The 11715-nt window shown below is 63.6% G+C and overlaps 2 protein-coding genes across 4 annotated transcripts; both read right to left on the reverse strand.

The window, feature by feature from the left end:
- Window positions 1-360: 360 nt before the first annotated feature.
- Window positions 361-7652, reverse strand: MCRIP1 (MAPK regulated corepressor interacting protein 1). 3 transcript variants are annotated; one of them, XM_081030134.1, is made up of 5 exons: window positions 7579-7652; window positions 2389-2494; window positions 2173-2291; window positions 1424-1525; window positions 361-1238 (listed from the first exon to the last, which is right to left on the reverse strand). In XM_081030134.1, the coding sequence occupies exons 2-5, from the start codon at window positions 2394-2396 to the stop codon at window positions 1174-1176; spliced, it is 294 nt and encodes a 97-aa protein (XP_080886260.1). In that variant the 5' UTR covers window positions 2397-2494; window positions 7579-7652; the 3' UTR covers window positions 361-1173. The 3 variants fall into 3 exon arrangements, with proteins under 3 accessions (XP_080886260.1, XP_080886259.1, XP_080886261.1); XM_081030133.1 differs by having other exon boundaries at window positions 2389-2444; window positions 7579-7638; XM_081030135.1 differs by lacking the exon at window positions 7579-7652 and adding an exon at window positions 7109-7209 and having other exon boundaries at window positions 2389-2444.
- A 254-nt stretch (window positions 7653-7906) lies between these two features.
- Window positions 7907-9050, reverse strand: PPP1R27 (protein phosphatase 1 regulatory subunit 27). The gene is made up of 3 exons (XM_081030131.1): window positions 8743-9050; window positions 8507-8657; window positions 7907-8206 (listed from the first exon to the last, which is right to left on the reverse strand). Exons 1-3 carry the CDS (start codon window positions 8930-8932, stop codon window positions 8083-8085), a joined length of 465 nt encoding a protein of 154 aa, XP_080886257.1. The 5' UTR covers window positions 8933-9050; the 3' UTR covers window positions 7907-8082.
- Between the last annotated feature and the right edge of the window lie 2665 nt (window positions 9051-11715).

An 11715-nucleotide genomic window follows, 5' to 3' on the forward strand; every position in this document is an offset into this window, starting at 1 on the left:
CCTGTGGGCCACTCAAGCCCTAAAATACCCTTCTGGGAAAGGGTGTTCCCAAAATAAATTCTGATTTGGCTTGTCTGGGTCTGCCCTGCCAGGGCTGTCCAGGTTTGAAGGTCAAGTGCACTCAGGTCTGTCTGGGTGGGTCCAGGGCTCAGAGGGAAGGCCCCCCAGGAGCCCACACTAACCACCCCAGCCTCTCTGCTCCAGGAGGCCCCACCTCCACCTCCTACCGCCCCCAGAGGCCAAGCAGCCCCTCGAATTTCTGAGCTCAGGGGCCTTGTGCACGACCTCGGACTCCTCGGGTTCCGGCCCTGTACGAACTGCCGGGAGGGGTGGAGACCTGACAGACCACCAAGAGGCTGATGCAGTGCAGCCCGCCTTTATTCACTGGTCCTCAGGCTCACCGCAGACACTTGTGGAGAGCACAGAAAGAAAAGGGGGCCCTGCTGATGTCCCAGCACACTGCACAGAGCCAGGACCCACCAAGCAACCTCAAAGCCCAGCCCAAGGGGGCTGCTGTGGGCACAGGGCCGCAGACACCAGGGGCCAGGCCTGGTAGCCCAGGACCCTGTGAGTGGCGTGTGGTGTCCCAGGCCCAGGGAGCTCGTGCCATCCAGAAGCTGACGCAGGGAGGGTGGGGCCAGGCTGGACAGTGGTGGGGGACTATTCCCTCCCCAGTGTGTCCATGCCAAAGCAGCAGTAATGGCAGACCCACGCTGCCTGTGGGTGGAGCTGCCCTTGTCCTGCCTCCTGGCCACCCCGGGGACAAACCTGGCCCAGTCCCATAGGACTAGGAGACAAGAAAGGCCCCCGGCCTCCATCCTGATCCTGAGGTGGCCGGGGTGGGGCAGTAGAGGTGATGGAGGGGAGCAGAGTCAGGGTCAAGGCTCTGGGGGGGGCAGGCGGGGCCAGGAGGCTCCAGAGACACAGATAGGCCCCAGAGAACTCCGGGAATGGTAGGGCCCAGACCCTCTCAGCGACAGGAGCAGCTAGAGACTGGCCAGATGAAAGGAGGGGATTCGGGGAGGAGGGGCAGGCCTTGGCCATCAATCACGCCTCCTGGTCCTGGGGTTTGCGGCCCACTGGAAGCATGGCCCCCTGCCCCACCCCACCCCAAGGAGAGGAGGCCAACATCAGGCCGCAGGGATCTCCCCGAGGCCAGGGAGGGGCCCAGCTTTAGGACTTCTTGGCGTCCTGCGTGTTCCGGCGCTTCAGGTCACTCAGGTCGATGGGCTTGAAGGCTGTGGGGGCCACAACAGTCAGCGGTGGGCACCCAACAGGCAGCTTCCCGCCCCCATCTCGCCTCACCCTCTGTCAGCCCTGGGACCCGCCCACCCTGCTGGGCTGTCTCCCCATCAGGAAACAGGAAGTCAGGGGCCCTGCCAGCCCCCAGCCCCACCACCATCCACGCAGCACCCCCACTCACTCTTCAGGCTGGGGTTAGGGACCTTCTCCACGTACTCTTCCACCAGGCCCCGCTCGCTGCCCGCCACCTGGCTCCGCAAGTCCCGCTCCACGCCCTGCCAGGCTGCAGGAAGGAGGGGCTGGTCAGAGCCCACCCACCCACTGCACGGAGCCCCGGGCAGGAGAGCATCCTTTCCCCCTCCCCTCAGTGTCCTCTCAGACCCTCCCCAGCCCCACCAATCTCCTACTTCACAGCACTTGACCCCCAGACCAGCCAGCTCTCGACCTGAAGTTGTCCCCAGCATACCCCAACTCCCTAACGCCCACGGGGAGCCCTGCCAGAGCCACGCTCCCACCGGTACTGACCAGGGCTGTGGCCAGGGGCACATGTACCCACTGGGGTACGCGTCTCCTCCTCCCAGTGGCCCCTGCCTTTCCTGCCTCCTCCATCCCCCACCTCCCAGCACACAGCCACCCACTCCTGGGACACTCCTGGGTTCCCCCCAGAGCGCACCATCTGTCTTCCATGGCGATCCCCCTCCCTCCAAGAAACCCAACCAGTTCCAAATGCTGCCCCTTCTCGGGTGCTGCCCCTTCTGGGGAGCTGCCCAGTAGAAACAGCAGTGTGGACCACCCCATTACCAGAACCTGTCTTCACCAGACAGGGTCCTTGTGTCACCCCAGCGCCTGGGACCTGAGGGCTGGGGAGAGTAAGGTGCAGCCCCCACCCTGGAGGGGCAGGAGGGGGACTGCGGGGACCGCCCAGCGAACCTTCGTAAATGAAGCGCACATTCTCCTCATGGGCCGGGGTGAAGATCTCGCTGCTGTTGGGGGGGGAGCGGGGGCTACTGTTCCTCTTGCCGTTGTAGACGACCCTGGAGACCGGGGAACTGGCGGGAGGCAGCATGTGAGGAGAGGCTGGGGGGTAGGGGGGACCCCATGCCCCTCGACCCAGGGGCAGAGGCCACTCCACCGCCTAAGACCCACCTGGTCATCGCTGGGGCGTCTGGTCCTCGTGCTCCGCTGCCAGATCCCCTCGGCCTCTGAAAGGGCAAGCCCCAAAGGAGGACAGAGCGTCACCTCTCCAGAGGGGCTGCAGAGAGAGGGGAGGGGTGTGGGGCATCTGCCTCTTCCCCGTAAGCTGAGGACGAACTGCTGAGGCTGGCCAGAGGCTCAGCTGCTGGGAGCCACGGGCAGGGCAGTGACAAGCACAGCCCAGCCCCTTCCCCAGTCAGAGGTACAAGATGAGTCGCGGTTTGGATCTGCGGAAAAGGGCTGCAGTCCTCCTGGTGAACCCTAACTGCCCTCACGGCCTGCAGGCCCTGGCCTGTTGTTTCCACTGAGCCTCAGTTCCCTGTCTGTAAAATGGGAACATGCTTCCTAGTGGTGAGGAACCCAGCAGGGGAATGGAACTGGCCCACTTCTGGGTCCCAGAGGCTGGGTAGTGAGCCAGTGCCCTCTGTAAGCCAGCAGGGCCGGAGGGCTGGGGAAGGGTGTGAGCCCAGAGGAAGCTGGTGGGCCTGACTCAGTGACGGAGACCCTGGGGTACTGCCTCTTTGCCCAGGGGATTTTACAGCACGGGGTCGGCTCACCCCTAAACTCACCAGTGGGACAGTGTCCCCTCTCTGCACCCCACAGGGTAAGGGAACCAGCTGCACAGGTTCAGTCCCAGGCCTGGCCTTGCCCCAAAGCAGGGCAATCCCAGGTGCTGGGAGTGGGGGGAGCACCCTGGGAGGGGCCTGGAGCACAAAAGCCGCCCCCACCAGCCCAGGAGCCTGGGGGCCCCAGACTGCCTAGAGTAAGAGTAGCAGCCCCTCCCAGAGGGCGAGGATGGGCGTGGGTTCTCAGGCTTGCTCAGCGCTCACATAAATGACTTGGTATTTAAACTCCTGTCCAGAAGCCCACAGGCTGAAGCAAGAACAACAACAAAGAAAACTACCAGCCTCCTGGAGGCCTGTGGAGTCTGGGCCCTCACCAAGTGACTTCTTTCTTGGACGGGGGGATCTCTAGCCCGTGGTTCTCCTGCCCATGGCCAGAGCACCTGAGGGCGCCCTGGGGACACTTGCTCGCCCCAGGACCGTGGGCAGTGGGCCGAAGTAGGGAAGGGGTGTCAGGAAGCCCGACCCCCTCCTGCCTGCCCTCGGCCCTCCTGTGGTCTGGCCTCTTCCACCTGGCAACCACTCTTCAGGGCACCCGTCTCGCCAGCCGCGCCCGCCCCGACGGCCTCTCTTCCCAGCGTAGCCGTCTCGGAGCCTGCGCCTTCCACCTGGGTCCCTGCTCAGCATCTCAGGCCTCGCTCAGGTGCCTGCCCCCTCAGGGCCCTCGTCGCCCTGCCTGCACAGCCCACACTGGGGTTCTCTGGGCGCCTGCCTGCTCCCCTCACCTCTGAAGTCCCGAGCCCTGGCTGGGCTGGGCCCTCGAGCTGAACCCCAGGTCCTTGGAGCCTTTGGTCTCTACGGTGGGGACCCACCCCATGCCACCCCCACTGGCTGGGCTTCCTGAGCAGACCAGGAGCTTGTTGAGGTCCCAGCAGTTTCCAGAGCCAGGGCTGTGTACTGGTCACCAAGCACCCTCCGGCACGCATGCACGCACGCACGTCCTACTTCACTTAGTTCACCTGTCTGGTCAGTGCACTAGGAAGCACCTCTGCCAGGCGCCAGACACTCAGCAGGTTCTCACATCCTCGGGACAAGTAAAATGACATTTTCCAAAGGAGCCTTCGTCTGCCTCCTCACCGGTAGGGGGATCACACCCCACCGGGCCTGACTTGAACGGCCTGTGTCCTACCAACTGGCCTTCCGAGACATGGGGCACCTGAGTCTCCCCACGTCCCCTCCAGCTGGGCCTCCGTCCCCAGGTCCTTCTCATTGAGACCTTTTGCTGGCTCAGTCCTGCTGGGACCCTTGCTACTGACAGGGCTCAGGGTCACGGACGGGACTCCCGGGTGCACCCGCAGCTTCCCGACAGGCCAGGGGCCTGCTGCTCGCTTGCCCGCAGCACCTCCTGGGGCTCCTCCAAGGAGCTAGCCCCCAATTCTGACCCCAAAGGAAATTTCCATTAAATACCAAATAAACATGCACGCCCTATGACAGCCATTCCGGTCCATCTAGGGGCACAGCTGGAGTCAAGTAAGGTGACCACTGAACAAGTGTGACAAAATTTCCACCCACCTCAGCAAGAACAGTGTCAGTGGAGCAAGGGAAGAAAGTGGGACAGTCCCCAGACTGGCCGTCCGCAATGTGGTGCTCGGCACCTGCTGACAGCAGTGTGTTTGGCTGAGCAGGGCCACTGAGGAGGAAGATATGGAGCGGCCAGGTGACAAGGGGCTGGGGAGAATGGCACAGGCCTACGAAAGTGCGGGGACACCTGAGAAGACCCAGCAGGCCACTGAGGGCTCCGCTGTGGTCAGAGACTGAAGTCTGGCAGGACAGAGACCTGCAGCTCAGCAGCTCAGGTAAAGGTGGGGGTGGGAGGAGGGTGAGGCCCAGGGAGAGGGCAGCTCGGACTGTGAAGGTACTGGGCCTTCTCGTGCCTGGGCCACCGGAGACAAGAGCGGGCGAGGGCACGGCACGTCTCAAACCACCTCTCTCCCACAGTGATTATCGGGCACCATCACAGCTGCAACGCTTGTGCTCACAACCTCCCCACATGCACTGTGCGCCATCAACTCTAAGAGACCTGTTTCAGGCTCTCGTGGCTTTGCAGTTAGACTGCATCTACAACCTCTAGCATGCCCAAGTCGGACCGCCTGTCTCCATTAATGCACGGGACACGATGTGCTCCCATCACCGGCATCTCAGATCTGGTGATAGGACAGTCTCCCCTCAGCCCACAGGCCCCACCACCGGCAAGCCCAGCGGCCTCCCTGCCACAGCCTGCCCACGTGCTCTTCATTACTTCTGCCCATTCCCAGCCACCACTGGTGTGGGGACCACCCTTCCTGTGGGGACAGCCTCCAGCACGGTCTTCCCTCATCCCTGGGCATGCCGATGGCAGCGTGCTCTTCCCAACACCCCCTCCCCAAGTCACTCCCCACCCAGACACCACCCAGCGCTCTATTTCCATCAAGCCCTCAGTCTGGCCAGAATCTATTTCATCAAGTGCCACCAGCTGCTGGGCCCCTGGATCCCCCAAACACAGCCTGCCACAGAGCCACCTCTGCCTGCTGCCATCAGCACAGAGAACCACATACGGCCCCTGCTGTGCTCTGCAGGCCTTGACTGTTGTCCACAGCTGCCTAACCCACGGCCCCTGGTGGGTGGCATGCTGGGCACACCGCAGGCTCCAGAACCACTCTGTGCTGCCCGCAGGCAAGTCCCTTCCCTCTCTGGGCCTTGGTGTCCTCATCTGAGCCACAGCAGCCGTCAAGGTGCTAAGTCCTCCCGCTCAACAGGGACCCATCCACGGCCATGGGAAGCCACTGCCTCAAATGAAACCTCCGTGGCTCCTTATACAACGTGACAACCGACAGGGTGATCACAGACAGAGCACACCGTCCCATGGCACTTGTGACAGTGAAAGGGAAGCTGTTGGTTACGAAGCGAGACCCAAGACACTTCTGGGCAAACCAAAGGGAGCCAGCCCCCTCAGAAGGAGGCGCTGCGGAAAGGCTGCGGCGTCTCCAGCCAAGGCCAACAGCTGCCCAAGGCTACCTGCAGGCGCCACTGCATTGGGGCGCTGTACAGATTCAGCTCCCATCCCACATGGGGCCAGGAAGGGGTCTGACCCCCATCTCAGCGGCTCAGCGGTTGAAGCCGCCTGCCACCCAGCACAGTGGGGTCTGGACCCCAACCTCTGGGCCTCCGGGCCGCACCCAGACGGCTCAGCCGGCCTGAGCGCCCCAGAGCCCGCCTCTGCCCCTTGCCTGCCGCCACCCCCGGCAGGGTGGACGCCCTGACGTCAGTGCCGGCACGTGGAGGGGCCCTACCTGACGGGGCCTCGCAGTACCTTGTTCTTTCAAGGGAACCAAGGGCTCAAGACCTCCGGAGAGGCAAGGCACGGGGAGCCGATGCCAGCCCCTGGCCCCCCAGTCTCATACTTCCCCCCACACACACAGGACAGAAGATACTCTGTTGCCCAGTAAAGTGACAGTGACTACTCCGTAGTTAGAATCTAGAATCCACGACGCAATTGCTGGCTGTTCTGTGTTCTTTTGGAATTTCTGCGACTCAAATTTTCTTCGATTGCACTTTCCCGTCACATTCCGTGTGGGCGCGGGGCTCTCAACAGCCTAGTTCCAGCCACTGAGACATCCAGAAAATCCAGCAGTGCCAGCAGGACGCTGCTGAACTAGATGCCACTCGGGGCTGGCAGTCGCGGAAGACCCTCAGGCGAGGCGCCACCGCAGCCACCTCCGGGGGACCGCAGCCGCTCCCCTCCCCGCTCCCCCGCAGCGGACCCGAGCGCGTGCACCCCCCCCCCGCCACGTCACCTGGAAATCCCAGCATCCCTTCACCTCACCCCCAATGGAGCCCAGACCTTCAGGAACCGGGGCCCGAGCCCCCCCCACCCCCCGCCCCGCTCAGCACCGACCACCCGGAGGTGCGCTCTGCTCCGCACAGACACGGCCGCGGCCCGTGTCCTCTGCCCGAAACGAGCGCGCTGGGCCTCGCGGGTGCAGCCCAAAGGCCGTGTCTCGCAGGTCGCCCCGGGACAGCGTGGGGGACACGGCCTGCGCACGTGCGTACGGCGGGAAACTTCTCACAACCTGGGCTGCGGGCCGCCCTGGGCACGGAGCTGGACCGCACTCCGTGCAGCCCGCTCGGCGGGGTCAGCCCTGCGAGCCGCTCCCCGCCGAGGGCCGCGCCGGACCCGCCCGCCGGCTGCTGGCGCCGGGAGGCCGGGCGTCCGCGAGAGGCGGTGGCCGGGCAGGGACGCTGCGGGGGCCCGGCCGGCCGCGCCGCAGGAACCAGGGCGCACCGCACGGGCAGCGCCGAGTAAGTGGGGACAGCGGGACACCTGTCGACCTGGGCGGCGGCAGCTTCCAGGCGGGGAGGCCGGGCCCCGGCGGCCGCCGCCCCGCCCCGCCCCCGCCCCCGCCCCCGCCCCGCCGCGCGGCCGGCGCCCCCAGCAGGCGCGGCCCGGGGCGCCCGCGACCCCGCCCGAGGCCCTCCCCCCGCGGCCGCCGCGCCAGGGCGGGTCCCTGCCGCTCCCGCTCCGCCCCCGCGGCCGACTCACCTCGCCGCTCAGCCGCCGCCGCCGCCGCCGCCAGCTGGGGCCCGGCCGGAAGTGACGCAACGCCGCGCAGGCGCGGGCGCCGCCGGGTCACGTGACGGCCGGCGCGCTGCGCGTCGGGGCCGGGCCGGCGGGGGTCGCGGTGGGAGGTGTGCGGTCCCGGCGGCCCGAGGCCGCAGAGTCGGCTGCCGCGGGGCTCCGGCACCTTGCTCCCGCGCCGCCACCCCGGCCCCCCAGCCCCGCGTGGACGGCGCGGCCCGCTGACCGCCGGAAGCGGCCGGAGCCGGGGGACTGGGCCGGTCCCCACTAATCAGGCCACCACCACGGGCTTGGGCACCACGTTTATTGAAAAAGTAAAAAGTGTCACAATAAAAAATTCACCTGGAGAAAAAGCCAGGGCAGAGGTGTGGGGCGGCGGTCGCGCCCGGGGACGGGGTCCTGGCCGGCTCCGGCTCCGGCCCCGGCGGGCGCGTCCTGGCACTCGGGGGAGGCAGGCGCTGGACTGGCTCAGTCCATCCTGGTCCCTTTGAAGAGCTCCACCAGGTCCTTGAAGTCTGGGTCAATCAGGTCGGAGGGCAGGTCGCCGTCGTCGTTGGCTGCGTCTCTGTCTGCCCCCAGGGAGATGAGGTACCTGGGGTGCAAAGGGCAGCCCTGGTTGCAGCGGACAGCCGGCCTGGGGGACAATTCCCCCTCCGGTTGTGGGCTGGAGCCCTCAACCTGGTTTTCCGTTTTTCAGGTGGGGTGAGGGGGAAGAAACCTGACCCTTCAGAAACTATGGTGACTTTCCAGTTTGCTCTAGAGAGGACAACAGGACAGCAGGAGATTCCAGGAGCCCTTAGGGTTCTGAGTTACACCACCAGGGCCAGCCGCGTCCTGCCGGCCACTTGAGGCCGGAGGGGTTGGGATAAGGCTGCTGGCTTCACCCTCTCACCTGGCTATGTCGGGGTACCCGTCGCTACAGGCAATGTGCAGGGGCGTCCAGCCTGTCTCATCGCGCTGGTGGATGTCAGCCCCATACTTGACCAGCAGCTTCACGCACTCCAGGTTTCCAGAGAGCACAGCTTCATGCAGGGCCGCCAGGCCTGGACCGGGCAGGGCAGGAGGGGTCACGGTGGAGCCCTTCCCCTACCACCCCACAGACCCTGGGCTGGCCCTGCAGTCACTCACCTGAGGGGTGGATGGTATCCAGGGCCACTTTGCGAGTCCGGATGAAACGACCCACCTGCACCAGGTCACCCTGACGGATGTGGTCCAGGAACAGGACATCATTGGGGAAGTGCACGCTGCGCTCGGCCAGCAGACGACGGCGCCGCTGCCGTGGGCTGAAGCGGGAATAGGGGACAGTTCTGCTGGGCATGCCAAGGGCTGTGATGTGGGCCGGCCGGTGGGAACCCCACTGCTCGAGAGAGGAAGGTGCCCAGTCCTGATCAGACACGTGTGCAGGCTCCCTGAGCTGAGGACTGGCTTCCAGTACAGCTCCCTCTGGCAAGGGCACCTCCCACTTATATAGGCCTGCAGTGCTATATAAAGCTGCGTGGTCATGCTCGCACCGCGAGGGGCTGAAACCGAGCCGCCCTCCGCCCCGTGTCCAGATCATGTTTGCTGGCTCGTCTTTCAGCACACCTGTCGCTGTGCCCGGCCAAAAGGGTCAGATCCTTCCTGGCTCTCGCACCCAGCCCCACCGCTGGACCTAGAAGGTGCCTTGCAGAGGGCACTAGAAGGGCAGGGCCTACCTATACGGAAAGCACACAGGTACTGAGGACTCGGCACCCCAGTCCTGGAGCTCTGGGAGAAGACATGGTGTGCCATGAGGATGGCTGCCTCTACCTCCCCAAAAGTTAGGGCCGCTCACGTCTCAGGAGGCACAGGGTCCTGACCGAGCTGAGCAAGGCCCAGACCTACCCATCTCCCTCCCTGTCACTTCTCACCTTCCATTATGGCTTGCATCATGCTCGTGGGCCTTGATGGCACTGCCCTCCTGCCTGGGAACCTCCCAGGTTGGAATTTGAATGCCTCAGCTCCTACACAGGCCATCCCGCCCTGCCTATCAGGAACTCACAATGGCCTGTTCCCCTCCACCCCAAACCTGTTCCTGCCCCCACACATTTCTCCTGATTCCAGGCTCCTGTCACTTACTGGACATGCGCTCACACTTCAAGTGGCATCAGTCTGCGCTCCAAGAACAGGCCATCACGTCACGGGTGGTATGTGCACTCTGTACCTGGCCCAATACAGACTTACCTGTGGGAGTGCAGCCAGTGGAATTTAAGAAGACATGCCAGCACGCTGGGCCACTGCCACCTGCATTCACTGCAGCAGCCAAGGCCTGAGGTGGGGCTTAGGCCTGGGTGTGGCAGAGGAACCAGTGGACAAGATGTGAGCACGGGACATACACAGGAGCTGAGCCGGGCCAGGAGCGCACCGATGGGGGCAGGGCAGCCCCCCCCACAGCACCTGAAGCTGGTTGTGTTGGTTTGCTAGGGCTGCCATAACAAGGAGTCAGACTGGGGCCCTGAAACAACAGAACTTCATTCTCTCCAGGTTCTGGAGGCTGGAGTTCCAGGTGTCAGCAGGGTCGGTTCCTTCTGAGGGAGGGTCTCTCCCAAGCCTCTCTCTGGTTGGCTGTCATTGGTGCTCTCTGCTTGCAGATAGTTAAGCCCATCTCTGCCTTCATGTTCACAGGACTGCTTCCCAAGTGTGGGTCTGTGTCCAAATCCCCCTTTTCATAAGGACACCAGTCAATGGATCGGGGCCACCATCCCCCAGTATGACCTCCTCTTAAATGATGACATCTGCAAGGACCCCATTTCCACATAAGGCCCCATTCTGAGGTCCTGGGGTTAGGGCCTCACATGTGAAAACTGGGAGAACGCAGTTCAACCCCTAGCACTGACAAGAATCCCCCAGCAGTCACTGACGGCCTGGTTGAGAACAGAACCAAGACTCAGCAGCATTCTTCACAGAGGTGGGGCAGGGAGCTGGTTACCTTTGCATTGCCAAGCTGGTCCGGGGCCAACACAATCAAATCAAGCGTGTTTGACACCCTCTAGGTGCAAAGCCATGGGCCCAGTGCTGTGGACAAACAGGGCATGTCTACCATGGCCTCCCAGCCCTGCCTCAGTGGCCACGGCCCCTGTACCCCGCCAGCCCCGCAGGCCTCAGGGTTCCTGCACTTCAGGGCTCAGAGACCGCGCTGGGCGGTCTGAGCTCCTGGCCACTGGGGAGGAGTCAGGTACCCTTTCTTCTGGCTTATTTACAGAAAGCCCAGAGACTAAAAGTTCTACCCTGCAGAGGAGACAGAACTTTCCTTTGATGTGAAGATTACCTTTTCTGATGTTATGGAAAGTTCTCTCTGCCCTCCCCACTCAGATGAGGATCAGATGAAAGCTGCACCAACAGCATGGCCCTCCCCTAGAGTGACCAGGCCTCGCGGGAGAGACAGGCCGGGGCAAGCCCGTCAGGGTGAGTGTGTTGGCGGCTTCAAGGGGACCCTCTGCTAACGGCAAGATGAGAGCCGCCGGGGGTGGGGGGTTCTGTTAGGATCAGAGAAGGGACTGGGGCTCAAAGCCTCCTCCGTCTCTACAGACTCCCTGAAAGGCACTTCTGTGCTTTTTATTCCAGGGAGGACACGGGACCAGGGACACGACCTGCAGAATGGCACCTTGGAGCGCTTTGGCCGAGAGCTGTGTAACCTGCCACCATTGTCACAGGGTGCTTGTCACGCAGCCACATCAGAACCAAGCCTGTATTCAGGGAGTTCTGTCCCTGGTCCTTCTCAGCCCAAGTGAATTTATGAAGTGATCCGGTTTGCATGGTTTTAAGTTTCTGCCTCTAGAGGACTAAAACAAACAAAAACACATACTATAGAAAGCTTAACTTTGAAAAGTTCAAGGGGCATGCGCCCAGCGGTGGGGCCTCCACCAGGAAACACCCAGGGGGCGCTTAGAGGCACTGCAGGGCCCTCCCTCCCTGGAGGCGCAGGCTCTGGGTCCAGGGGCCTGGGGGCGTGTTGCACAGGCCCAGCACCTCCAGGCCAGCGGCTTCCAACCACCTGGAGGGAGGGAGGGAAGGAGAGATTGGGATGTCCCAGGCTGTTAAGCTTTAGCTGCAGGACCCAGAGCCTGCAGTCTCTTGGCTAAT

The sequence above is a fragment of the Rhinolophus hipposideros genome (assembly GCF_964194185.1).
Source record: "Rhinolophus hipposideros genome assembly, chromosome: 20".
In the NCBI taxonomy this organism is placed as follows: Eukaryota; Metazoa; Chordata; class Mammalia; order Chiroptera; family Rhinolophidae; genus Rhinolophus; species Rhinolophus hipposideros.